The 27963-nt window shown below is 44.6% G+C and overlaps 1 protein-coding gene across 1 annotated transcript; it reads left to right on the plus strand.

Moving 5' to 3' along the window:
* Nucleotides 1–22827: 22827 nt before the first annotated feature.
* On the plus strand, nt 22828–27641 carry LOC144105390 (ras-related and estrogen-regulated growth inhibitor-like). The gene is made up of 3 exons (XM_077638512.1): nt 22828–23193; nt 25289–25422; nt 26019–27641. Exons 1-3 carry the CDS (start codon nt 23121–23123, stop codon nt 26451–26453), a joined length of 642 nt encoding a protein of 213 aa, XP_077494638.1. The 5' UTR covers nt 22828–23120; the 3' UTR covers nt 26454–27641.
* Nucleotides 27642–27963: the final 322 nt, after the last annotated feature.

The following is a 27963-nucleotide window of genomic DNA, read 5'->3' on the forward strand; positions in this document are numbered from 1 at the left end:
TGTTACCTGTGCATGCTTTTAGTATTTAACACTTTTGCCACTACTCTAAAAAGGTAGCTACCAAGACATTTTGTGAAGAGTAAGAGTAGGCCAAATAGATATAATTGGAGTTTGGAAAAAAGAAATGGCGCAGTATCTGTCTCATATATCGTTGGACACCTGAACCGCGCCGTAAGAGAAGGGATGAAGGAGGGAGTGAAAGAAGAAAGGAAGAGAGAGGTGCCGTAGTGGTGGGCTCCGGAAAAATTTCGGCCACCTGGGGATATTTAATGTTCGCTGACATCGCACCGCACACGGGCGCCTTAGAGTTTTTCCTCCATAAAAACGCAGCCGCCGCGGTCGGGTTCGAACCCGGGAACTCCGGATCAGTAGTCGAGCGCCGTAACCACTGAGCCACCGTGGCGGGTAGGCCAAATAGATGTTGCTTTTTTTCAGAATCTGTGTGACTATCGTTTTCCAATGCCTCTGTTGTACCTCTAGAATTCAATCAGGGGAGCTCATAAACGGACTGCAGCTAATCTGTTTCTTGTAGTGACCTAGACACTGCAAATTGAGCTAGAGGGACTACAAGACCCAGAGTCACTGTGTGATTACATGTCAGTCACGTCACTATCTGGTCAGCCTGTATGCCGTTGACCATTCAGAAGCTTTCTGGGACGTTTGGAACTTTAACAATGTTCTACACACGCAGATAACCGAGGTTCTTAGTTCCAGCGCTGCGGATATCCCGTGGATTTTTCCACGCTCACTGAGGAGCGTGTGTTTGGACAGCCAACCCGGAAAGCAACAACGCGTCACCGAGGACCCGGTCTTGCGGTACTCCGTGCTCTGCCCTTCGACGTTGACGTCGTTGAACGGAGAGCTTTGTGAACGAGCCACTCCATCTCCTCGAGCTTGGCCATCGAAAGCGCGAGCAGCAAGAAGAGACGGGGTCCAATGAAGAGCCCTTCCGAGCGCTGCCACTCTAGGAGAAGATAAGCCGCATATTTAGACGAGATGCAGCCTTCTAGGCACGCAGACTGACGGGCGACTGGTGGTTCTACATGACGTCGAGTTTGTTTTCTCATCTAAAGACCAGCATGCTGATTAGAGCGCGGACATCTTCGGTATTGTGTTCCGTTTGATTTAGTCTAGTTGGAAGAGTTGGAAAGCATGCAACAGGGCAGCTAGTAAAAATTTTACTTGAACTACGATAGATGAGGAAACGTAGAAAGAGCGTAGCTTAAGTTTTTATTTTGTTTCGTAAAAACCCAGGTTGTATACTTCAGGACAGTAACGCTTAGTACGTAACAAATTCTTGCTGACGTTCACAGCTTATGTTTTCATGCGTTTTCGGTGACCTTTAAAGGTTTAAACGTTACCTAGGGCAAGGTTAAAAGCCTCTCACAAAATCTGTTCCAAAAGCATTTAGATCGTACTGACACACTCTCCTCACCCTTTTTCGAGTTCTCTTTAGTTGGTGCTGGCCTTGCCGTTAATCACAAATGTGCATGCGCTATCAGGACGGAAGTGACACTGCTGTATAGCTTTCATCAACAGACAGGAGAATACAACACACAATCACTGAAACACTGCGAAAAAGTCAGTCTCACCATGACACGTTAAGACCCTCCATTATGCCTGATGCACAGTGTACAGCCGTTTACCTCACTGTAGGCAAACATTTCTGGGATGCGTTCAAAATAGGACAAGCATTCGAAACTTGAACCACTAACTAGTCCCGCTGGCTGCATTAAATGAGCAATATCAGAAGGAACAGCAAGTGCCGCCATGGAAAAGAAACGGCTGCTTTTATCCATATTTAGCTTGCGGCAGCTGAGAGTGAATCAGCCAGAACGAATCCACTGCCCTTTAGGCCTTACGAAGTAAAACAAGAAGCAGACGGGAGTTCATCACGGTCAAGCATCGTCCAAATTTAGTGACCACTCCCGGTCGGCACGTCGTGTCGTTCATGCGTTCGCAGTGCAACAATGAAAGGGACTATAAACCACAACAAAATGGTGTAACCCCAGTCAAGGCCGATTCTATCTTCAACAAAGAAGTTTCTGTAAAAGTGTGTTGCTTCCCCTTGTACTCGTATGTGTGCGTTTGAGTGGATGCTAATGAGTAATTACTTCTACATTACAAATCGTCTTCACCTTGGAGGATTCCCTGAAACATAGGACTTGCACTGTTCCCTCTTCAAGAGCTTCATCTCGAGTAATGCGCGATGTCAGGGTACGTTAAGGAACCCAGGGTGGCCGACATTATCCGGAGTTCTCCACGACGGCGTCCATCATAGCCTGAGTCGCTTTCAGACGTTAAACATCATAAGCCATCAAACTTTCATTAATGCGCTCGCGCAATCATCAGCTCTCCTGGCGGTGCAGGCTGCAGCCTTTTATTTTGCAGTTTTTTTTTTAAAGAAAGGCCCAGGCTAATGAATGAATAAATGTCCTGGTTAGCTCAGTTGGTAAAGTCGTTTCCGGGACAGGTGGTGGTCCCAGGTTCGAACGTCGGACCAGGACGAAATTCTCTTCAACGGCGAAGTGTTTGTGAAACATCTAGAGATTTCCTTTGCAGCAACATGGTTGCGTTTCAGTGGACGCTATTGGGTACTTACGCACTTCACAAAAAAGTTATTGCACATCAATAAATCAACGTTCAATTATGTGAGGTCGGCAGGTTCCACTGAGACACGGCCACCTTTAAGCAACAAATTGCCTAAACGTCAAGAAGGCGTAGCTAGTCGCCGTAAGATTTTTCCGTACCGCGAGTGATGGCAATCTCAAAGAAATGGCTTTTGTTTCTGAGTGCCATAAATTATTTCTCAGCAATAAAATACTAAAGTCATTATGACGACAGAACTTCTGCGACGAATCAACCTTTATAGAGCGGTAGATGGAAGAAAAACGCCCAGAGCACAAAAACCATCAAAACGGTGGGAAAAAGATATAATAATAATAATAATAATAATAATAATAATAATAATAATAATAATAATAATAATAATAATAATAATAATAATAATAATAATAATAATAATAATAATAATTTGTTTTGGGGGAAAGGAAATGGCGCAGTATCTGTCTCATATATCGTTGGACACCTGAACCGCGCCGTAAGGAAGGGATAAGGGAGGGAGTGAAAGAAGAAAGGAAGGAAGAGGTGCCGTAGTGGAGGGCTAATAATAATTGGTTTTTAGGGAAAAGGAAATGGCGCAGTATCTGTCTCATATATCGTTGGACACCTGAACAGCGCCGTAAGGGAAGGGATAAGGCAGGGAGTGAAAGGAGAAACGAAGAAGGAGGTGCCGTAGTGGAGGGCTCCGGAATAATTTCGACCACCTGGGGATCTTTAACGTGCACTGACATCGCACAGCACACGGGCGCCTTAGCGTTTTTCCTCCATAAAAACGCAGCCGCCGCGGTCGGGTTCGAAAAAGATAGAAAAGAGAAAGGTTTTAGAAAAGCAAACTGCACTTCAACCTTGACGAAAAAAAAACCATGCAGCCTAAATTTGTCGGGATACCTGATAGCCCAGGTTGTTTTGAAACCGATCACCACAAGAAAGGTCAGTTGCAAACATTACTACCCAGGCTAGCAACGTCGCTTTCCTCCGCATCTCTCCCTTTGTTCATGACAGCTGTTCCTTTGGGTCAAATAACACGGGAGAACTATATTCGCCACGGGTAACGTGATCGCGTCCGAGTCACGGTTGTCATTACCGCTACTTCATAGCGGGCTAAATATCCTATATACCATGTCATTTCCATTGCATGTCACCCTACACGCTGGTGCTCGGCATCACTGCAATACCCATACACTAAAGCTGCAACAGGCTATTTATTCTCGGTAGTGGACATGTAATCGACACCGCAAATGCATCAGATGATCCTGTTACCTGGACATGAGTTGTGCCCATCGTCTGACTTAATGTTTACTGAAAACCGCAGGATTTTAAAACATACATGGAGCAGAGCATGAGTGTTCCAATATGTATGGGTCGTTTTCGGAACGCCCTCAGCAAGAAAAAAAAAAGGTTATTCGGCGCTTCTGAACAACCAATTTCTGCACAAATAACGTTTGTTTTTGTGAGCGATGCTTTGAAAACGGAAGGATTTTAAAACATACATGGAGCAGAGCATGAGTGTTCCAATATGTATAAGCCGTTTTCGGAACGCCATCCACAAGAAAAAAAAAAAGGTTATTCGGCGCTTCTGTACAATGAATTTCTGCACAAATAACGTTTGTTTTTGTGAGCAATGCTTCAGTGGTGCCTTAATTCTCGGCAGAAGTACGGACAACAACGGCAGGGAGCTGATAGAAGCGTTTTTTTTTTCATAAAGAAAAAGAGGCAGTCTGGCATTAAAAAATTTAAAGGGAAAACTCAGGTTACGCCTGAAGGATATGACTCGATAGCACGAATGAGTTAATGCTGATAATACGCGGGATTGGTCATTTCGGACTTTGCATTCATACGTCCCTCGGACGCCTTATACAACAACTGGCGCAATTGTGGTTCAGCGGTTGAAGGGTGCGCCGCTGCACTGCGATGGTAGGTGCTCTCAGCGGTGGGTCTTGTGTGAGCAGAGTTGCTCGGCCCGAGCAATCTCACGAGATCAACCATTAATTTAAATACCACCCTCTATGGTGGTTAGTTTGCTCACAATCGGGTGGGAAGGCTGTGATGTCGCCACAAGGTCACGTGACCTAGGTAGCCCACCTAGGTTGCTGCTCCGAGAGTGGCTCCCTTGGCGACCCTACGCCACCCTAGTTATTACTCACAACGCCGACACCCGATTTTCTGCATAACGGAGCCTTCAACGCTATAGCGTTAAAACGGCAGTTTCACTGCATGGAGTCGAGAAAAAAATTCTTCGCGCGTGATTTATCCTGTCGTTCTCTAACGATGGATAACTTCTTTTCACATATGAGGATAAAAGTTATATATGCACAGTTAGGCCGGAAGAAAATGCAAACGCGCATTTACCTTCGACTAAGATAAGAAAAAGAGTTGGCAGAAGAGCTGGAACGGAATCTCTTCTGAGAGAAAGGAAAGGTCACTGACCCTGAAACAAAAGCAAAAGACGTTCACGATAAAGAATCCAGCATTGATCTTGCGAAAAAAAATTTTCCGCACAGAAGACCTATTAGAAAATTTGTTAACTGAGAAGTATTACGGACTGGGGCCATTTATAAATTGGTTTACTTCGCCTTTGTATCATTAGGTCTTCTGCCTAATGATAAGTTTCCTGCTCCAGGTGACGTGGCTCGTAGGGTATTACGTCAGAATGTTCGAGACAGAAACAAGTCCAAGAAGCCGCTTCTTCGCATAAACGTGCTCCATGGCACCGCCTGATTGGTAGACCTGAATCAAAGCCAACAGTTGACCTGAATACGACGAGGCATTTCACACGCCTGACGAGCTTAGTAGAAGCTAATACCGTCTCGAGAAAAGAACTGTGCAGTAACCATGCAACTAACTGGAGGATCGCGATCAGTGGCGACCCGGCAGGACTGAATGCGGTGGCAACAAGCTCGACCACGCCACCGGTGCCTGTGATTGGTCGCTTCCTTCCCGACCTGTTGCGATCGTCATAACTGACGTCACTAACAAACGTTTGAAAATGAAATTATGCGGCCCCTGCAGTTGCTTTCACGTCCAACGACGCTTGAACATCCTGAAGTATCAGCTGACAAAAAAAAAAAAAGAAAGACACCGTAGAGTTTAGATTTACAAAGGTTTCGCCTTATATCAACAGAGCACCACAAAAATTTCATTTATTGCTTTTTTCTTAGCCGCCACAAACTCATAGCTGTTTTACCCGCTTCCGAGTGTCTTGTCGCTGGGATGTAATATGCCCCCAGGGGAAGGCCGCCTTACTTCATACGAACCATTATAAGGCGACTGATATGAACGCACAAGCCATGGGGATTGCTCAGGAGGAAAGCTCTGAAAAGGATGTTCTTAGCGAGCGTCGCATTGCATTACCATAACGGCTTCTCGCTGTCGTCTAGCCGTGAACGACTGTCGAGCTGCCGGACGGCAGTCGCCTTTATTCTCCGATTATGGTGCGAGCTCTGTTTGAGCAAGCCAGCGAAGTGCACAGTGAACCGCTGAGAAAAGGCGATTTGCATTTTTTTCTCCAAGGCATCTTGTACGGATTCCCTTCTATTCAACCCTGAAGACCTTTGAGACCGAAAGCCTTTCAATATCATTGCAAGTGTAAGGACATCACTGTGGACCCAGCAAGAAATACGTGAATAAAGATATGCGAGCAAAAACGCGCCCTTATGAAATTCGTTTACAGGATTCCCGCAGTTGCGAAGCCTGACGCAAGCGCCTGTTCTCGACGAGCTAAGCTCGTCATAATCGATGTGTGGCGAATGGTTTTGCCAGGAAATAGAGTAAACTGGGTAACTAAACATGCGTCTTTAACGGTAATTAAACATCACTGTTCTGCGATGAAAAACTGAAACACAAAACGAGACGGCTGCGTTTTTATGGAGGAAAAACGCTAAGGCGCCCGTGTGCTGTGCGATGTCAGTGCACGTTAAAGATCCCCAGGTGGTCGAAATTATTCCGGAGCCCTCCACTACGGCACCTATTTCTTCCTTTCTTCTTTCACTCCCTCCCTTATCCCTTCCCTTACGGCGCGGTTCACGCATCCAACGATATATGAGACAGATACTGCGCCATTTCCTTTCCCCTAAAACCAATTATTATTATTATTAAAACGAGAGTTCATCGAATATACACATTATTAGAATTTAAAGTTACGTACCACTTTAAAGCAACAACCGTACTTTCTAGAAACAGTGCTGCTTCGGGACCGGTAATAGTACCACTTCAACATTTGTAAGCTGGGGATCTTCCAGTCAAGATTGCAAGACATGAGCGAAGCGAAGCAGGAAACAGAAGCGGTAAAGGTGGGGCACACATATATTTCACTTCTCTTTTTTTACGTCACAACGCTCTCAGTAAATGACGCCATCCTTGGTACTTACAGCCGCCGCGGTGGAGGAGGGGTTACGGCGCTCGGCTGCCGGCCCGAAAGACGCGGGTTCGATCCCGGCCGCGGCGGTCGAATTTCGTTCAAGAGCTTACCTCCGAGAGCTTTCATCTTGCTAGCGGCTACATCATCTCACTACGTCATCTCCTGACACTTTGAAACAAGACTGAAGGCTTTCTAACGCAGTGGCATCAACATAGGCGCTCATAGTTATTTCCTGCGTGGTCATCCTGGTATGTCCTCCGTGCAAATGACCCGAATTTTCGTACCCTGAACCAGCAGTCCTCCAGTAATAAACGCAGGATTAAACTCAAAATCTTATTTACTTTACCGAATAATCTATCTCAGAAGGAAGAAATGAAAATAGAACAAAGAAAACGAACTACGGTTAGCAATTTGATTGGCATTAAAGGTGGTTTGTTCAGTCCTTTGCAGTGTCACGCACTTTTTAGCCATTCGATCTCTGCCAGCATCAAAAAACTAATATTTCAAACCAACGGCAGCTTGTACCCGCCCATGGCAATCAATATAGCAGTGGCATACGAAGATTTAGAGCATCGATTAATTAGTGCTCCTGCAGGGCGGAAATCGGCCTCAGCGGTTTTTAGCAATAGTGCATTTTATATCGCCGCTAAAACTTCCATACTTTGTGTTGTCCACCAAGAAAGCAAAAAACAGGTCTACCCATGCCAAGCAAAGGCGAACGCGAGAGAAACATTAACTTGCATTAGCAGCACGTATTATAACATTATGGCAACTACGCAGCAAAAAGAAACCACAGATGCTTTAGTGATTATCCTTGTTTCTTAATATCCCTAACGAACCAATGAAAATGCAAGTATCTTTATTTTTTATTTATTTATTTATTTTATTTACGAATACTGCAGGCCCTTCTCCGGCCCATGCAGGAGTGGATACAAGGTAGAAAAAAAAATGACAATAGCGGATTAAACAAGGAAGACAGGTATGTGCACAAATAAATACAAAATAACAATTTTATCATTACAGAAGCATCACGGTGGGAATGATGCTCGATCAAGGTGATTAACATGTTCTAAGAAATATTCGACTGTGTTGCAGTTCACAACAGTAAAGTTCAGTTTATTCCACTGATGGATAGCTGAAGGGAACAAGCAATATTTGTGAACATTGATGTCGCTTATGGGTTAGCAAAGTGCTTTCTTGAGGAGTGACGGAATGGTTCCTAAAGGTATGATGATTCTTTTATGATTCTGCACGATTTTGTTTATCTGTGCCTAAAGCCAACTGTAATGAATCTCAGCTCAAAAAGATGTGAGAGCACTAGAAAGTGCGGCGGAGCGGCAGCCAATGACAATTTTGTGACTTCGGGAAGAATCGAATGAATCGCTCCTCCGTGTCATTCTTTTCCTGCGATTTTGGTTCAATATAACCCACGTATTTGAGGTCCCCGTCTGACACAACACACTATCTACGCTCGCGTAATGGGTGCTCCTCACAACAACACTGGGTTCTCGGAACATTGCGCCGAGCGCTTTCTCACCGTTTTTTAACCTTTTTACTCTTGCCCACAAAGAACAATTCTGGTCCCGTGCGGGCAGCGGCCATGAAATGAACCTAGTGGATCCCATGGAGATTGGAAGCAAGAATGAACGTTTCGAGGCTATGGAAACCTACCGAATGTCGCTCGGGATGTTTCTATCTCTTGGGTACAACGCCCGAGAAAGTACAATGGCGCTGGTGCCTGCTCGGAGGCGCCGTCTTAAGAAAGAAGTAAGCAAAGGTTTTGTTTGCAGGATAAAAAAAAAAAACAACTAAGCTCCAAGGCTTTCAGTGTCGAGGATGGCTTGGAGGTGTCGTTTCCCCAACTGCATTGCTAGGCCTAAGGGCACCACTACCAAGGCTTCTTCTACGACGCGAATCTATTTTTGGCTTACCCTGTGGGATCAGCTCATGAAGGAAGCAATATATCTAAGAAATGAATAAGTGCGTAATACTGCAGGCTCTGGTTTTAATCAAGCCGATTTAAAAGCCTAGACAGTATGTCGCTCAATTCTACGAAGAGAATGGCTTCATATGTCTCACGATTAATGCATCTGTACTTTCAAACTACTATAGCCACTGGACTCATTTGTAGGCAAATAAATCATTGTCCCCTATTGAAAACCTCCTGGAAGGAGCCCTAAATGTGTAACTTCGAATTGAAAGAAAACATTACATTTGTTACTGCGCGGAACAAAAAATAAATTCATTTTTATCTACTCAGCCGTCCCTACCGCCGCGCCCCCCCCCTCCCCCGCCACTTCGACTTTATTTAAATGCGGCGTAAGACCTTGCGGCTGATTAGATTCTAGATTTCAGACAGTAGCCTATTCGCCTCGCTAGTGATTAGGCATAGTGAAATTGCGAATGTACATACTTACTGAGGAAATATGCCGGTCCCCATCAACGAGACTCTTTGAAGTTCTATACAGACCCAGATCAATATATTTCAGGCATAATTTCTGCCATTCCTCATCAGAATAGAATTCTGCCGCAAGCCTCCGTTGATTGCGTTAGACTAATATCTCATTGTCATTTATACCCTTGTGTGTTCTCCTGTAGCCCTACAACGACTATATGACTTGGATAGTGTATGTAACAAAGCAGATATTATAGTCCGTTAGCAATCTGCAAGAAGACAACAGTTTCCAGTACTGAGAAGCCGACTCTAAGTATAAAATAAATCAATATAGTATCTTGACCGAATCTCTTAGGGACAAGTTCAGTACTTTCAACGATTAACAGGCTCTTACGGAAGGAATCCCTCGGTTACCGAGCAGAGACAGCAAAAAGCGAAATCTGAAGTGGAGCCCATTTATATGAAAGACAATAGACAAATATGAAAGAGAATAGGTTATTTGTCCTTCAGAATAAAAAAAAATTACTCTCAATTTTGCATCAAAGCAACTACGGGTATCATAACCACCCAAATATGAAAATTGAGCTACTCAAGGCATACGGGCAATAATGATTTATTGGATGCAAGGGGGCGGGCTCGTTTATTATCGTTAATGAAGTCATTTAAATTAGTCATCCGTGCTAAGAAGTGCTTGCTGCCGGCAAGCTTGCAAGAGCACCTCTTTAGCAGAAACTAAAAGCGCAAATCAAGCTGAATTGACACCATACGGTAACAACCCACACTGATGGGTGAGCTCGTTTGACATGGTGAGGCTAAAACATCTCACTTGCACAATGACGACGGAAGATAAGACAAGACAAAACGCTGTGTCTAGTCTCATCATGCATTGCCCTTGTGCACTGTTTTGGACTTATTTTGCACTAGAGTAGATCAGAAAGTAATTTGCAACTAGCTGCGCATTAAAAATCAAAACTGAAGAAGTGTTGTAATCCTTGCTGAGGAATACGCCATGGCCGAGGAAATCAGCAGCGGACGGATCTGAGTTCCGAAGGGCTTTCCCGATAATCAAGCGCTAGGGTCTTCACGATTATGGCACATTTTCATCGAAAATTACGATTAATTTAAATCACCGGGTTCACAAAAAGTTGTGTGAACCAGCTCCCCCTTTGAATTAATAAGGAAGACATGTTCTAGCATTCAGCTTGGAGGTTTTTGTGTCATGGTGCACCCCCCCCCCCCCAAAAAAAAAAGAAGAAAACACGAAAAATGTGCACTGCGATGCCTTTACAGTGAAAAATACATCTCGCAATACGTCTTACTAACGACTTCTATTCAGTCAGGTGACTGAGGCCATAGCAAAATCTCCATGTTATTCAACCGCCTCTGAGGAAACTGCGACCTCAAAATGAAGCTTGCATAACGTTTCTGTGGCTTTCAAACCACTAGGTTGTCTTTGAATTGATACCGCTAACATGTAAACAACCTTTGAAAGATTTTCATGGCGACCTACGCCATTAAGGTGTTCACACCAAGCGGAAACTATTGGCCACTTCAACACATTTTTTTTGTGTTTAACTGTGCGAGTAACAAGGTTTACTTTAGGTCTAACGCAGCGTCACGCTGCAGTACGTCTTTATTATCTGTTTGTTAGAATTGAGCTTTGATTACACCTTTTCAGCTTCAGCACTTCTTCAGGTTCATACCTAAAGCTGGTCTATTAAAGCACCCGTGTCAGTTTTCGTTGCATCTAGGACATATGACAGGAAACGCATCATTATGCGAGCACTTTCGGCGAAAGATATTTTAATCATTTGTACTACCCCAACTGCTAGTTTCAGTAGTGGCAATACATTCAGGGTTTTATTAGTGCTTTCCAAACAACAGAAACAAGTTAAAAGTAATGAACAAGCACGCCTTAGCCTCTACAGGAAATCAAAGCACGCGACACAACCCAGGAGTTACTTGTAGTTCATGCAACTCATTTAAACTGCCGCTCGTAAGCTCTTCAGATCCTTTGCGCCGCTAAGCTCGTACAGTAAGTCGCCAGCTGCTTTTTCCGAATAACTGTTTGGTAATAAACAGATGTTTCTAGTCAAGATGCATGTGGATATCAGCCACCGAAATGAAAAGAACAACGTTATGAGCAATTGTGTGGCGACACAGGGTGATTGAAATTTTCGTGTTAAACCACTCGTTACGCTGCGTAGTCCTATGGGTTTTCTATCATATTATTTGCTGCAACATGTCGCGTTCTATCACCTAATTTACTGCAAAAGGCCACGCTTTTCCGAGAAACGCTAACCAAGGAAGCACCATGTGCACTCAGGCAGGAATGAAACACAAATAGGCAGAGGCCGTACTTTTCTAGTATGCCGCGAAATACTCCTTTACAACCGGTTTATGAATATGTGCTCAAGTAGAGCCTTCGCACAGAAACATTAATCAAGGTAGTTGCATACTGATGCTGAAATTACACAGGTGAAACACTTTTTTTTTTGTCCACAGGCTCTGTTCGTGTTTCATTACGGCCTGACTGTATAGTAAGTTTTCCTTCTCGGGTCAAGTCTAGGAAAGATAGAAAAAAAAATAAAGTACACTGAATAAAGCCAAGCATTTCATTGTGGTCGAACATTGCCTGAATATCTTGCTTGGCGCCATTGTAAGCACTCGCCGCATTTATATTATCTAAAACGTTAAAGCCGCCTGAGTTTTAATTCAAACATTTGCTGCACATTGGATTTATTCTTTCGTTGCATCTCTCAACACTTTTATACCAGCCTTGAAAATTCAGCCACGAGAAAAAATTACTAAGACAACCCCAGCGCAGTGGCAACATATGTATGGTGTATTATGCAAAAACATGTCTGACATTCTCGGGCAAAAGTTTTGAATATTGGAAAACTGTAAGGTACTGTTATAGAAATATTAAAGGTAATGCTCCATTCTCCGGTTGCGTTGCAAAATCTTTCTTTGAGAGTTTTTCCATCGCTCACATTTAAGAGTGAAGTGTGCCTTACAGAACCAATGAAGAGCGCTTGTGACAATAGCAAAAAGTTAATAGCAAAAAAATTCAAGCCTGCCGACGGGATATCTGCTCATATATCGATTGTTGCAAAGAAATCTTACATTGTAAGAAAAAAATTGTGTTCATGAAATCTTTCCCATTCAAAAGCGCTGTCGCCCAGATATGTTGGGTATGATTGTGATTGCAGAACGGAAAACAAACATTAATATGCAGCAAACTATACGATGCCGGGCCACTGTGCGACTGGACATTCTGAACAAAAAAATGTAAACAAAACGGGTGCGGTCGAAAGAAAAATACTCAACAGTCTTGCACATGTTTTCTTTCCTCCGTATCCCGTTGTTTGCAAACATCTTTTTTTGTTAAGAAATGGTTACGTATCGCTTGTGTTAGCGTTGGCTTCAACCCACGTTAAATACAACGGCAGATAGACTTCGAACGACTACTTCGTATCAAAGTTAGAAAGTCTAACAGCTACTGCCATATTTATCGTGCAAGGAGCTCAGCTTTTATCATTTTTGGTTTTACAAATTCCTCTTATCTCTGAAGAGCTCTGGGGGACTGAAATTTTACAGCAGTAGTCCCGACGGTCTTGATGAGCTTTCGCCTAACCATCTTTGGCACCAATGAGCAACAGAATGTCTGAATGACTCCAAACAAATCCTTTTAAACGTTGCAAAAATTTAAAAAAGTCATCGTCATGAAATTCGTCTCTGCTCATACGAGGTCACATTCCCGCCATTTCATACAAGGCTGGCACAGTAGGAAAACACATGACAATAGCAGTAGGAAAACAAATTCAAGCGTTTTCGTAACCAGACAACCGGAGCAAAGCAGAGAGCGAGTTTAACGGGAGGAGATTACTTGAAGTAGGGCACGGTAATATTTGACAAATGATCTTACATGAAGCGAGGAAAAAGAGCGAAGGTTGCCAGGCTTCGGCGAAAATCCCGATGCCAACGCAGCTTCGCTGAAGGTGTTAGCGCAATCTTATTTCTAAGAACATCGATGAAATTCACCAGACAAGAGACGAACACGTGTCAAGGCGATGCAAGAATACGGAACTGCAAAAAAACAACACCATGGAGCTTATTTTGCGTGGGACTTGCGCGGAAGAGGCGTGCACTACACAATGTGAGAGAGCGGGCTCGATCCATGGAGGCATTTAGTGTTTTAAAGCTCAGCGTTGTTTTCACAGCTTTCAAGATTAAGCTCCCCCCCCCCCACCCCCCCCCCCCCCCCTTCCCTCTTCTTGTTTGTCCGAAAGCAAATGTTATACACCGGGAGTTCAGGCTTGGGAAACGGCATAACATTATCCTTTCGGTGCGACGTGTTTTGCTAAGCCTCTCATACGTCCCTAGACGGAAGAATGGAGAAAATGAAGCAAAAAAAAAAAAAGTGCCGTCTGTAAATGCCGGAAATCTGAACCGGGGCTGTATTGAAAAAAAAAAAAACGCGATTTCATGCACTCGTGGCATTAGGCATTAAAGCACGAAAAGTTGTTAGCATACCGCAAAAAGCTGAGAAAAATCAATAATGAAAAACGTTCAAGCCGTTGTGAAGATTAATTCCAAAACTATATACTGAAAGCGAGAATTACAGTGCTGCGATTAGTGTTGCGAACTACCACGAGGGAGCGTAATGTCAGCCTTTCATTAAAGCCAATGTTTGCACGAAGCTCCAATTTCCAGATTAAAAACGTTTTTTGCTCAAGCGAAAAAACAAAAGAAAAAAATTCAGTGGCTGCTGAAGCCACGAAAAGAAATAATAAATGTTTACGCACACTTTATACGACTTGCCGTTAATGCTTCTACTCCTGCTTTTATTCTAACTTGATTTCGCCTAGTAGGCTTCCCGAGAGGAAAGAACAACGTCTCCGATTGTCGACATGAGTCTTGAACGGAGTGTTAGTGAGCCTGGAAGAGGCGAAGACCGGGGAGCTCTTCGGGAGTGTTAATGAACCGTGCCGCAAAGGCAGCGCCCAGTCATCGTACGCTGTTTTCGATGTTTACAAACATTTCGTGAATAATTGCTCTGCACACTACCACTGAACCTCATCACGTGATCGGTCCCAAAGGAAAACGACTGCTCTCGAGTGGTACGAGTCGTGTAAGATCTTCGGAGTGTTCTTTATTAGGAAGGGCAATGCATGACACCATAAACACGCGGAGATTAATTGATGGCAGCGCTAACTTCCCTTTCATAGCTTCATTTACAATACTGTTTTCAAAACGCGCGCCACTCTAGGGGAAGCATTTACAGTTGTTTGACTGAGAGGCCGCACAAACATTTGTCGTCAAAATGTTGTGTTTCTGCGAATAGAAAAGGAGCTCCGCTTTTGTGTTGGGACATTGAACACGCAAGCCACGAACACGAGAGATTAAGATACCGATCCTCGACCAGTGCATGAACCAGCACCATGGTTTATCACAGATATGGGGAAAGTCCATAATTTTCTCCAAAATTTTTAGCTGGCTGTGTACTAAATGCTTTTTTACGTCTGCGCTTTCGCTGCTTTCGCAAGACCGCATCAGCATCGCTGTTGCCTGGCGAGGAATTGTGGGTCGGCGTTTCATTTGGGACAACGTATTTACGGTAAGAAAGCGAATTTCGGCTGATATCTAAAACGCGGAAAAGATAGCCGATGTCTCCTACGTTTCGGTAAAGGTGCGTAAAGAGATACAGCTAAGGGTGTTGGTGGGTTGAGTGCGAAGATGAGATCAGAAAGTTTGTTGAGATGGGTTGGCCTAGTGTTCATATACAGGAACACTTGGTTGGCCTTGATGGGCAAAGGTGCGGGCTTATTGAGAGGATATCAGTGAGGGACATTTTCCAGCAGTTGACGTGATCTGGGTAATCAAATATGAAATTCTGCTTAAGGCTTTAAGAAACATATTGCGCAACCTTGGCTTCTTCCTGAATTGTATCTAACGACGATATAGCTAGAGAATCGCCTGGTCTCGCACCGGTATATATCTAACAAATATTTGTATGTTTTCAAATCACCAAATCCCTGTCATGTTTGGAAAGTCCATGACACCCCCAGGCCGCGTGCAGTGGGTAATTACGATAGATAATCAAAATGTTGCAGAAGCACTCACCATTGAGAAATGAATCTTACGGGACAAAAAATAGGAAAATTTAGCTTTAAAACATTCAGACTCGTAAGCTCTTCTGCGCCGACTTCTAACGGCCGTGGTTTTAAACCATTTGTCTTCGTTTCTTTTTGTCCTACGTTATGGTCACGTGATACATCCCGGTGAAGCCTCGACCAATTGTAAAGCAACAAACGAAAAGACAGCAAAAGGAAGCATTTATTTATCCATTCCTGTTTTTAATTTCTTTTTAAAGCCGGTAAATTACTGTATAAAAATCTTACGTTGAAGGCACTGCGGATTATTGCCTGCTGCCACGCCGCACAGCTGGCAGCACCGGGTTTATTTCTGGGGGTTTGACATCAGGACATTCAAGTATTCCTTCTTTCGGTGTTGTACTATACGACGACAATGAACAGTGCTGGCTGGAATCGAATGTTACTAGAGCAACCTTAGTTTAACCCCCCCCCCCCTCCCACCTTTTCCTAAGGATTCGCATAATGTGCAACCTCCGGAGTTTCCCGCCGTGAACTGCAAACAAAACAGTCCAGCACACTGGGAAAGTTGGGAAACGTTCTGCACGCTTGAGACTTCCTTTAAACTTCCACATGCTTTTTTTTAAGTTTATTTTTCTTAAGCAGCAGCCTATACGGAGCGTCAGGTGCAAGCATATCGCATGCATCGCTAGAGCAGGACACGTGCGCAGAAAGACATTCGAGTAGGAATTAGTCACTGCATGAGAAGCGAGCTCCACCCTCAAGCTGTTCCGTCTGCGCAGACCGCGTCGTCTGCGGCGCCGTTTTTGCACGTGTAGAGAATACAAGCGCTGTACGTCTCCCATCTTAGAGTTCAAAGTGCAAAACTTAGACGAGGACCTCATCTACAGGCTCCAGTGCGCGGTAGGTCAAGCTGCTTGTATGTATGTATGTATGTATGTATGTATGTATGTATGTATGTATGTATGTATGTATGTATGTATGTATGTATGTATGTATGTATGTATGTATGTATGTATGTATGTATGTATGTATGTATGTATGTATGTATGTATGTATGTATGTATGTATGTATGTATGTATGTATGTATGTATGTATGTATGTATGTATGTATGTATGTATGTATGTATGTATGTATGTATGTATGTATGTATGTATGTATGTATGTATGTATGTATGTATGTATGTATGTATGTATGTATGTATGTATGTATGTATGTATGTATGTATGTATGTATGTGTACAGAATAGCAATTCTTCGCGCAACTTACATACATGGTAAAATTGCGCTAAAAAATACGACACACAAAGGAAGGACACATCGGCTTCTACAGACGATCACTAACTAGCCCGACAGCAACTTTTGTTAAAGCATATTTCTACTACAACGGGACCATCAATGTGTCCTTCTCTTATATGTGTCATCATCGTACCGTGAAACGGATGCCATTGTTAACTAAATTGTCGCCACTACCATACATGCAAGAACCATCGCCTACTGCTTGAGAAAAGGAACAACTCCGGTAGAAGTGAGTGCCTTTTTTGGGTTGGTTAAACCTTCTAATGAACAATGCAAGAAAGTGTGCAGATTACTCTAATCCGAATTATAGAGCAAGGTTCCACTATGACAAGTTTGGTTGCGATTTTGCGCTCGTCCTATTCGATGTGTTTTTCCTTTGTGTGTCGTGTTTTTTGGCGCAGTTTTACCATGCCTTCTGAAGGCGATCACCAACTAGCCCGACTACAGCTTGTTATTACACACACACTCACATACATACATACATACATACATACATACATACATACATACATACATACATACACACACACACACACACACACACACACACACACACACACACACACACACACACACACACACACACACACACACACACACACATACATACATACATACATACATACATACATACATACATACATACATACACACGCACGCACGCACGCACGCACGCACGCACGCACGCACGCACGCACGCACGCACGCACGCACGCACGCACGCACGCACGCGCACACACACACACACACACACACACACACACACACACACACACACACACACACACACACACACACACACACACACACACACACACACACACACACACACACACACACACACACACACACACACACACACACACACACACACACACACACACACACACACACACACACACACACACACACACACACACACACACACACACACACACACACACACACACACACACACACACACACACACACACACACACACACACACACACACACACACACAGGGCCGATGGCTGTGTTGAGCGACAATGTTTAGTTGACAAGACGATCGAAGAGCACGAGCTTTCGTGACGTAACGAAACTGCGCCTTTCGGCTTTACAACGCTGCCTGAAGCAAATTGGCATTAACGGCAGTACTGTCGAGCGTGACCTTGGAGAAGCAAGCAGTACTCAGAGCCAGCGATAACTCCGCTTGAAGATTTATGTAATAACGCCCCGAATGACGTATTTTGACGCAACAGGACGCCAGACGGGACGAGAAAGAAGGAAAAAGTTATGCATGTCTGCACATGCACAGACACGAGCCCATGTCTGTATTTTCTCGCGTCCAGTCTGTTAGAGCTGTTGCGTCGTATCTGCCAATATGAACCAACCAGCCCGACTCGGCCCTCTTGGGATACCATTTGAAGGCGCTTTCATTGAGAGGCAAAAGGCTTTAAGCATGTATAAAACACAGCGCGCGTGGTCAAGGTAACTCGAACTCATGCCTACGGAAGCAGAAAGGCGTTGTACTGTATCTTCTCACCACTGTCCTCTTGAACATATGTTCCCTTGAGCTGGAGGCTCGGGCCACCTCTTAATCATCACTTGTGTTCATGGGTGGGATTACTAGTGAGTTGACTGATAGGTTGATTGAATGACTAAATAATTGCAGAGAACATTTAATTGCAGATTTTCATTGTTAATTAAACCCGCTGGGCAGTTGGAACCTTAAGCGCGAGGGAGGGAGAATAGGCAAAGGACGACTTCTGCGGGAAACTACGAACTATTGTTGTCGTCCTGTCCTTGCTACACTTAATTCTTAGGTATACAGAACCAACTCACACAATGCAGGCTGGAGTTTTCAAGTCTATTAAGGAAGATTCCAAAGCAGCACAGCTAACCGGCCCAATCATCATCATCATTTATTGATCCCTTAAGGACCCTTCACAGCGTAATACATAAGGGGGTGGGGGGGGGGCGACGTACGTAGAACAATACAAGAACAAAGCCAAAGATGTTGAAAAAAGAAAAACAAATCTAGTGAAACATATATATAAACATACAATGAGGGCAATTAGGGCAACGAATACAATCAGTAACGCCAAACGAGAACACAATTAAAACAGTCACAAAAAAAATCAATAGAGTAGAGAAGGGGATTTACAAACGAATTGCTCAAGCACATCAAACTAAAGGCGAGAAAAGAAATATAGACAAATTTAATGTTCAAACAGAGACAGTAACCGGTCTTTGAATTTGACAGTGTCTCTTTCCATGACAGTAGAATCTGGCAACTCATTCCATTCCTGTATTGCAATTGGTAGAAATGACTTATTAAAAACAGATGTTGATCCATGCAGGCGCTGTATACTTAAGCTATTGAATAAGCGTCGAGATGAACGTGCTGGTGGATGAAGAAAAGATTGGCGCAGATGCGTGAAATCATAGAATATCTTGTGAAAGAGTCATAGTCGTGATATCTTGCGGCGAAAGACCAATTAGGGGAGATCCAGTGATGATTTTATACTGCTGATACTGATTTTGTAGTCGTATTTTGAAGATATAAAGCCAGCTGTGCGGTTCTGCAGAGATTCTAAAGAGATTCTAAAATATCTGAAATGTATTCAATAAGGCTGATCCTACATTGGACCAGAGTTAAACCAGCCACTTCCAATATTGGGCTGATTACCTGTGTTGCTTTGGAAGCTCTGAGTTCAAGTACAAAGTACGGGCGGCCCACATGTTCAGGGGTAATACCCGCTGGACACCTTGTAGTCGCGTGGCCGCTGCCTGCTCTCCCTCATCACGCAGCATCAGCGGGAAAGCGCGTGCCCTAGAGAGGCTACGTCACCGCCTACTTCTTCTCTCCTTCGCGGGAATTTTCCAGGAACGTTGTGTACACAGTACACACGTGCTTGCGGGGCCACGACATCGCGACTGCTCTCTGGACATCGATCGAGCCACAGAAGGCGAGGGTATCGTCCCTAGGCAGTCCTTATGCGAGGGCGGTGCAGTATCCAGCGAGCACGCGTCTTGGTTCATCACCCACGAGTCGTGGTCGACACAAGCAGCCACCTAACGACTCTATTTAAAAGCACGCTCGGGGGACTTCTTAAGCCTTTTTATTGTTATTTTCCCTCCCTGCAGCGTGGCGTCCGACCCACTAACACGTGGCATCTAGCAGCTCGTGGCTCGGACTGTGAAGAAGCGGGCAAGCGAAATTTAAGAGGGAAGAACAGACTCTAAATTGCTCCCGCGACTGACGGCACATGGAGTACTTTTGAGGAGAAAAGAAAGAAAAAATACACATAAAAAGAACTCTAATTTGGGGAAGAACCAGGAAAACCCATGGAAATTCAACATGATAATAAAAAATAGTGTGCAGAGTACTCCGAGAACATGATTAAAAGCTAAAGTCTGTGTCTAAGATGCGTTATGATGGTGAATTTGTCTGAAACCTACCAATCAATTAGGCTTGATGTATATAGAGCCCACTAAATGTTTACTGTTATGTGCAATAATTCGAGTGGAATGTAGTTTAAAGGTTTAAACAGCATGTAGAGTTAAAAAAGCATGAATATAAATTATTGTTAAAACTAACGATGATGTATGTTGTGTGGTGGGCTGCCTTATCGCAAAGACAAGACGCAAGCAAATGGAAGCAATCAACCAGTCGGGGTTCACCGCATGTCACCCCTGTTTCCTTCAAATATCTATTCCCGATTAATTGCTCAATTACTAAGCCGGTTTCTATGCGACTCACCAACTGCACCTCGTTTCAGTATGTGAGCTCATTAACTTTTCTTCCTGCTTCGGGAAGAAGAAATAACTGTGAGAATTCTCTGTAATATTTTGTTCTGTGCGTTTTTGTTCTGACTGTTTTGTCGAACTCCTTTGACGAGGAAGCCCAGACGAAACGTCGCATATACGTAACAAGCGTGAGTGGGATGCCTGGGCGGAGTTCGGCAGTGGCTCCTTGCTTGCTTCGGCATTGATGCGAAGTGTCAAAAAAAACAAGGCCATTACGCCTTTCATTGCGATTTTATATTGTTTCGAATTTCTTTAATAAACTGCAGTAACAACTACGATCTCAGTTGGTTTCAATACCCCGATTGTAAAGTTACACTGCTGGGATTTTTATGAAGGAAATGAAGCGAAGGTAACCTACAAGTTGGCGTGCAAACATTCAAGCACGACCTGAGAAATTTTCAAACCCATACACGCGATACGTATTTCCTCCTCCACATTATAAAATGGCGCATAATGCCATCGAAACGTTTCTTGTTCTATTAGATGCTTAATTCTGAATGTCGAATCTTTTACCTTATATGGCGTCTACTTAAGAATCCAGTTCCCAATTTATTGGTCAAGTGCATGGGAAGGGTGCGAGATTTCACAGGTGAGCTGTGGCTCTGAAAGTCGAGTCTGAAGCTATATAAGCGTCCAACGAATGACGTAACTCGAGGCATGATGATCGGCACACAACTGTACGGACCACGAGCAATAGTCCTAGGAGGAGGAGGGGGAGGAGGAGGAAAGGCAGGGAGGTTCAACGTAGCACGATAGCAGAAGCCCTTGAGTCCTCTCCTCTTACGTAAGAAAAAAAAATAGAACGGAACACGGGCCCCTACTGATGGCTAGCTACTATTTTTCGTACTTAATTTTTTTTAGCATTCTGCTAGCTGGAGAATGGCATATCAGTTACACTACCATGCCAAGTCATGTGGAAGGATGTTTCAACCAATTATAAATTGTACAAAGTGGCCCGCGTTACTCACAGTGCAATCATCATAAGCATGTACCTACAGCTTTTACTTTTATTCCGGGGATATAAAAAACTCGTTGCTCAAAAGTTTGCACATTGACGTAACGAAGGTTCAATATTGATCCCATTCATATACACACCACTTCGCCGGTGGTAAGCATTTTATCCGCCTTTTTTCTGCGTAGGCCGTAGCAAAACTGATGAAGCGGTTTCACACACTCTACCACGTCTGATTTCCAGTTCTTGCTGAAAGTCGCAATGAAATTAAATGATGTCGTATAGGGACAGTTCACTGATGTGTCCCCCGAGGGATAAACATAAAAACAAAAATATATCGAACAATGGACTTGGGTTTTATATGAAGAAACCCTAAATGTCAGGGAAGCCAATGGTAACGTATGTAATTGTTCTAATTTGTGATGTAGATCAAGTGGAAATTTATAGGCAAGTCATTTATTGCCTCAGATATAATTGATAGAAACAGAAGAGAAAATGTTACAGCTTCTTTCTTCGACCTTTTAACCAACAATTGTTCAAGCATAAAATGATTACTCTTCTAGTTTACCCCGGGTAACACGCGGAGTTCAAGAACTAAACAATTCTTCTCTTTTCTTTGGTTTCGCGGGCTGTGGGCTTCCTTCATAAAGATGTTTAAACAAGCCCCTCATTTCTCTATCCCTGTCTTCTCATTGATTCTAGTTGCAACCCATTTTTTCCAGGATTTAGAAGAGACCTAAGGATAGCACCCGAAGTTTAATCTTCTTACTTGTTCAATTTGTTAACCGCTCTGAGTGGAATAGCTTTTCGCGTCTACGCCTTGCTTTGCTTCCCACTTTATATGGACAGTTCTTTGAGGCCAATTGGTGGCATCAAAATGAAGTGCTTTTTTCTTCTCAGAAGTCGCTAATTCGACAACAACGCTAAGGAGCGTTTGAAAACCGCGAATTTTCCCGAAACTTCATTGGCGACTGGCGCGAACTTTAATGATCAGCGAACGTCTTCAACGACGTCATTAAGCACTTGCCCACTACTCCAACCCGAGCAGAAAAAGCCGAACCCACGGTGCAAAACCCGACATCAAAGAGCGCGCACAATCCCCACCGCCGGCTCAACGCCGGGGAAGAAACTGAGGAGCGGGGTGAACAGCATCGGGGGATCTGAGTCGAAGCGCCGCGCGCCTGCCGTCAGTGGAGCGCGTTCATAGAACCAGCGGCGCCGCCTATTGGCCGATAGCGATGATCACGTGACTGAGCAGCGCGCCATAAAACCAACGGAGCCGCAGCTGTCGCGGCCTTCACCGCGAGACCAACGCAGCTAACGGAGCCGGGCATTGCGAGGCAGTCGTGCCGTTTCGTTCCGTTCCGCTCCGTCGCACGTGTTGCTGTCTCCCGGCTCCGCCGTACTGACTGAGCGTGTCCTGTTCGTAAAGAGTGCGGATCTCGTTCTGTGTAGTCGGTCGGGGTCAACGAGTGACGTTTTGCGGACTCGCTGAAAACCGGCTTTCGCCGAAGAACTTGGTGGGGTGGAAAACGACAGGTCCGCGTCGAAGAACTTCAAGACGTCGCCCCAAGGGACCGCGGCAATGGCCCGCAAGAGTAGTGGACTGTCACCCATCCGGGTCGTCGTCGTTGGAAAGCAGAGCGTCGGGAAATCAGGTCAGTGAAGACTTGGTTTTATTGCTTCGGCAACGCGCTTTCTCCTGTCCCTATGGCTGGCTGCAGAGAAATATTTAGCGAGGACGGGCTGGTGGTTTCCTCTGTTGTTCCTGAGCTAGGCCTTTAGAAGTGTAGTCAATTTCTCTGGAATACGTTTTCACTGCAGTCCTGGGTCACAAGACGGTTCATAATTTCGCCTTCGACAAATATGGTCGGCAATATTCATGCCCAACGACTTTCCGAGCATTAGTAAGAAACATTTCAAAATTACCATAACTGCCTCCAGTACCACGAATAAATCTGCACTGGGAAAAATTGTAATATACGTATGTTTTCATAGTTTGCATACCGTTGCCAACCGAATTGCAAAACCTGCCAGGGCAGCAGTCGGGCGACTAAGTCCTCCCATCGGCAACTGTGGATTCGCAATCGGTATCGCCGTTGTCACTTCGTCAGGGTGGTGTACAACCACTACGCCATTTTTCTACACCGAAACGGAGTGGTGTCCTTCATCGGCCTTGCTCTCCCTTTTGCAATCGTTCCGAGGTGTAGCGGGCTGATGCGTAGGCCGGGTGAGGAGGCGAAGACCTGACCTTCCTCAGGTCGAGGACGAAGCATCAGCTGTTTCATTTCCTCGATTCTCCGGGCTACGTTTCTGCACGTTCGCTGAGACTTCATAAATTGTTCCTCGACTTTTCGGTACTGGTCTTATATCTGCACGACACATAGCGCTTCGTTTGCGCTAATGTGGCTTTCTGTCGCGCTCAAATGGTTCAGAATACTGTGCTGAATGCCATGTAAACCCTATGTAACGGATCAGCAAGTTCTGAGTTGAATGGTTTGTTCATGACGGAAATAAATTTAAATATTTTCGCTCCCGTTAACAGAGGCCGACCTCGTTCCAGATAAAAGACAATTCCGAGCCCTGTAGGAAACACAAAGTGAAGGCGTGGCATATTCGTTCCTGTCACATCCCTTCAGTGCCAGTTCTGTATACAGTCCCGGTGTGGGGCCTTTTAACCGCGCCGCGCTCACTGCCGCGAAACAAGGAAGCGTCAGCGTCGCACCGTGATCCGGATTCCGTGGCCGGTCGATGTCCTGTAGGTCGGCAGGATTATAACAGGCTTCTCTGAAACGCTGGGCTTAGCCCTGCTGTGGTGGACGATGGCGAAGTCCGATACAAAGATTTGGCTTGTCTGTGCCCTTACAAAAATGGCCTATAGACTTCCTATAGACGCTATTGCCGTTCAATACATATTTATTTTTGTCTATTCATAGTCTATAGAGAAAAGTCTACTAAAAGTGTATGGCCATAAATCTATAGATTGTCTATAGAGTGTTTTTATGGTTTGTATTGCCTATATACTTCTCTAGGGTTTGTCCATGAAGACTCTATAGAGTTTATAGACAGAAGTCAATGGATAGTCTGTAGACTGTATAAAAAACTTTTGTAAGGGTATGTTCCCCGCTGGTTGTCCTCTTCAATATAAACCTTAATCATCGCTATGGGTTAACATTCCTGCTTCTGTAAGCGTTCCAACGTTTTATTTTACGCCATTAGACCAGCTATTCTCGAAGGATTTCTTCATTTTCTTCTGGTGCCGCCTAACGCATCGGCCTGGTGGCACATACCTGAGTGCCAACAGTTCTTTCTTGCTCACGCTGCTCTGTGTGTTTGATCTACCGTGCTATGCGACGCCGAGATGTTGTGGACACTTGCTCAGATCTTGCTTCCCGTGTATCGCTACAGACGATGCTTGTTTGTTTGTTGGCGTCGAGCTCTCTCAAACTGGCAGTTCTTAGTCGAAGGGGTTTCACGTGACAGGTCGAATTCGTGGATTCCTCTTGAGGCAGGAAGAGCGCATGTCTGATAGTTGCAAGGTTGTGCAGTTGTTGTCATCCTGCGTGCAATCGTTCGCAGCCTGTTGCTGGAATAAAATTCAGTTCGTTGAGCTCTATTTAAAATCAATACCAGTTGTCCCGACGCTAATACCCGGATGCGTTTGCACGTTCCTCGTTTTGTAGGCCGGCACTTGGTGCAACGCTGTAACGGTTCGGGTTTGCTGACGTCTTTTTTACTTCTTTCTCGTTACAGCCATTACAGTGAGGTTCCTAACCAGGCGCTTCATCAGCGAGTACAGCTCCATGAAGGACCTCCTCTACAGGCACACGGTTCTCGTGGACAACCGGAAATGCGAGCTGGAGATCCTCGACACATCGAGATATCAGGTGCGCAACCATGCTCAACATTCTTTTCGATCGCATGTTATGCTGCATTCGGAATGGAAAGCGGACAGCGAACATCTTCAGCGCAGTGAACGGGCATTCCAGGCGTGCGTCAAGGAAAATGTAATAAATCAGGATTAAGTTACTGTCAAGATTTTAAACACATTCTTCTATTAACACTTTAGAAGCTTTCTATACTTTCTTTTGAAAGATCCGCAGAAATGTTGTCAAGTTTGCGTACATGTTACCGGTTTCAGACGGTTATTGCGCAAGTTAGGACCTTTTTACGGCACTTCTAGTACCAACTTTTCTGATTCAGCTTTCGTTGAGTTATGCAAACCATCATCACCTTATTGCTGTTCGCATCTAAAGCATTCGACGCAATTTATTCTAGCTATTGGCTAATGAAGACAATATGAATCGACTGAAGGCAGTCACAACATTAAGCAGTAGTGCTGGCTCTGTGTCTTAGGCATCTATATATCTGAAGAGGCCCCCCGGTTCTCAATGTTCTATCTATCGATATGCGAAAAATAAGAGCTTCAACAATTTGAGTATGTTTTCTCGTCTAACCTGCGCTCGTCTCTTGTCTTTTTTAGGAGAACAGCTTTCCGGAGGACAAGATGGGCTGGGCTGATGCACTCGTAGTCGTCTACAGCATCGAAGACCGGTGGAGCTTCGACGAGGCCAGCAGCTGCCTGGAGAAGGTCCAGCAGCTGTTTCCATGCTTGCCGACCATCCTGGTGGCCAACAAGCGTGACCTATCCCACGTCCGTCAGGTGGAAGTCGACGATGGGCGCCAGCTCTCTCTCCGGCTCCACTGCAAGTTCTTCGAGGTGTCCGCCGCCGACAGCTACGCGGGCGTCAGTATGGCATTCCAGAGCATCCTCCGCCAAGTCATCGACACCAAGATCGTCCGGTCCTTGACGCCCGTCAGGCGACGGCTCTCCGTAGTGACGGTGTCGAAGATGCTTGATGCCGTCTTCGGCAAGAACGAGAAGCGACGTAAGAAGAGGCCTTCCTTGTCCTTCTAGACTACTTCAGCGGGGAGACGGAGTTATATTGTGTACATAGGGGAGAAACCATACTCAAGGAGTATATGGACTGTCTTCGCGATACTTGTAACTCAACTCCATTTCATGCTCGTGCCAAGATTGACTGGTCCGCTGTATCGCGGTCGTTTGTGTACGCGTTGTACGTTGTCTACGAATGCTCAATCGCTTATATTCGCGCATTGCGCCGAACAGAGAAGATATTTTATTCCAAATATAAGAGTTAAAAGCTGGCTTGTCGCTTGTGTGCACGAATTTCTTTTGCGGTCGAACAGTTAGTTTCCTTGCCGGCGTATTCGATAACGGGCGACGTATTCGTTAACGGCTGGTTCACGTTAAGCTTTCTTCGGATACGTTAAAAAGAGGCACAAGTGCATTCCTCTCCTGATTTATTGGGAAATATGTTCGTTCTAGCTGAGACTGTAGCAACCGATACTTTTCATGACGTCAGCTTCACCTGTTGTTGTACTCAAGCCTTGATATAATTAATATTGCTGTTTGTATGTTGTATGATCCTGTATATATGTGCATCATTCGCGTTAATGTACAAAGATTAACCAACTTGAAACGGCGCCGTCAAGGCACTAACGTTTTCCAGACACTGCATTTATTGTGCGCGGTGAACAATGCTCGTTGTCTATAGCTTGTACATAAGTATTGCATGTCAGAAAAGTTTCTAGTCGCTCAGAGTAAAAACATCAAACTTCTAGCAAAGCGCAGGAAGCCGTTTGTACAGCAATATAATAGCGGTGACCATGCTTTAACTCTTTGTGCCAAGAAGAGCAGTGCTCAGTCGTCGCTGCCAGACTGTGATATACGTCTCTTGTATATATATTATTGCTGTCACCTTAATAATGGGTTTATTGGCCACGGTTCGATGTGTGTATCGCGCGAACGTGCTCACAGAAGTGAGCTCACAGAAGGCATCTGTATGGGAACAAATCCGATGTTTTGGCTACAACTTACGACCTTATGTTTGTGGTAAATGTGCATTCTGAATTTCACCTCAATGCTTAGTATTTACCACTCAGATGCCACTGTCATGTTCATCGAAGATTTTAACTTTTTGAAACGCATCTTCACTCGGAATACACTCCAATGCTCAGAGTTCTCGTGGCTGCCACGTTTGATGGTGTGACGCTTTCAATAAACGTCAATGCATTTCTGCTTACTTTCTCTTGTGTTGACTTCCTCCCTTCGCTTTCGACGCGCCATACTTCCCAATAAGATGTCCTAGCAAAGGTTCATCTGCGCTTTGGACAACGTGCAGTACAATCAATAACAGCCCAGGCGTTACAAAGGCCACTTATTCCTGGCAATCACAGCCAATTTTCAACAGAGTTTTAACAAAAATCCAGTGTCAGCCGAATAGCCCCCTGTTTCTTTTTTTTTTTTTGCAACGGCACCCGCTGCCTCGATGTATGCCTGGACATTACTCCAAAACACACCCTCAAAGGTTTTGATCTAGTGCGCTGTCTCAATCAAAAGGAAG

Source organism: Amblyomma americanum, chromosome 9 (genome assembly GCF_052857255.1).
Source record: "Amblyomma americanum isolate KBUSLIRL-KWMA chromosome 9, ASM5285725v1, whole genome shotgun sequence".
In the NCBI taxonomy this organism is placed as follows: Eukaryota; Metazoa; Arthropoda; class Arachnida; order Ixodida; family Ixodidae; genus Amblyomma; species Amblyomma americanum.

Excerpts from the sequence above, each read along its gene's own strand:
- LOC144105390 (XM_077638512.1), top strand. The coding sequence starts at position 23,121 with ATGGCCCGCAAGAGTAGTGGACTGTCACCCATCCGGGTCGTCGTCGTT. Across the intron at positions 23,194-25,288 it reads GCAGAGCGTCGGGAAATCAG|CCATTACAGTGAGGTTCCTA; the intron begins GTCAGTGAAGAC and ends TTCTCGTTACAG. Across the intron at positions 25,423-26,018 it reads TCGACACATCGAGATATCAG|GAGAACAGCTTTCCGGAGGA; the intron begins GTGCGCAACCAT and ends TGTCTTTTTTAG.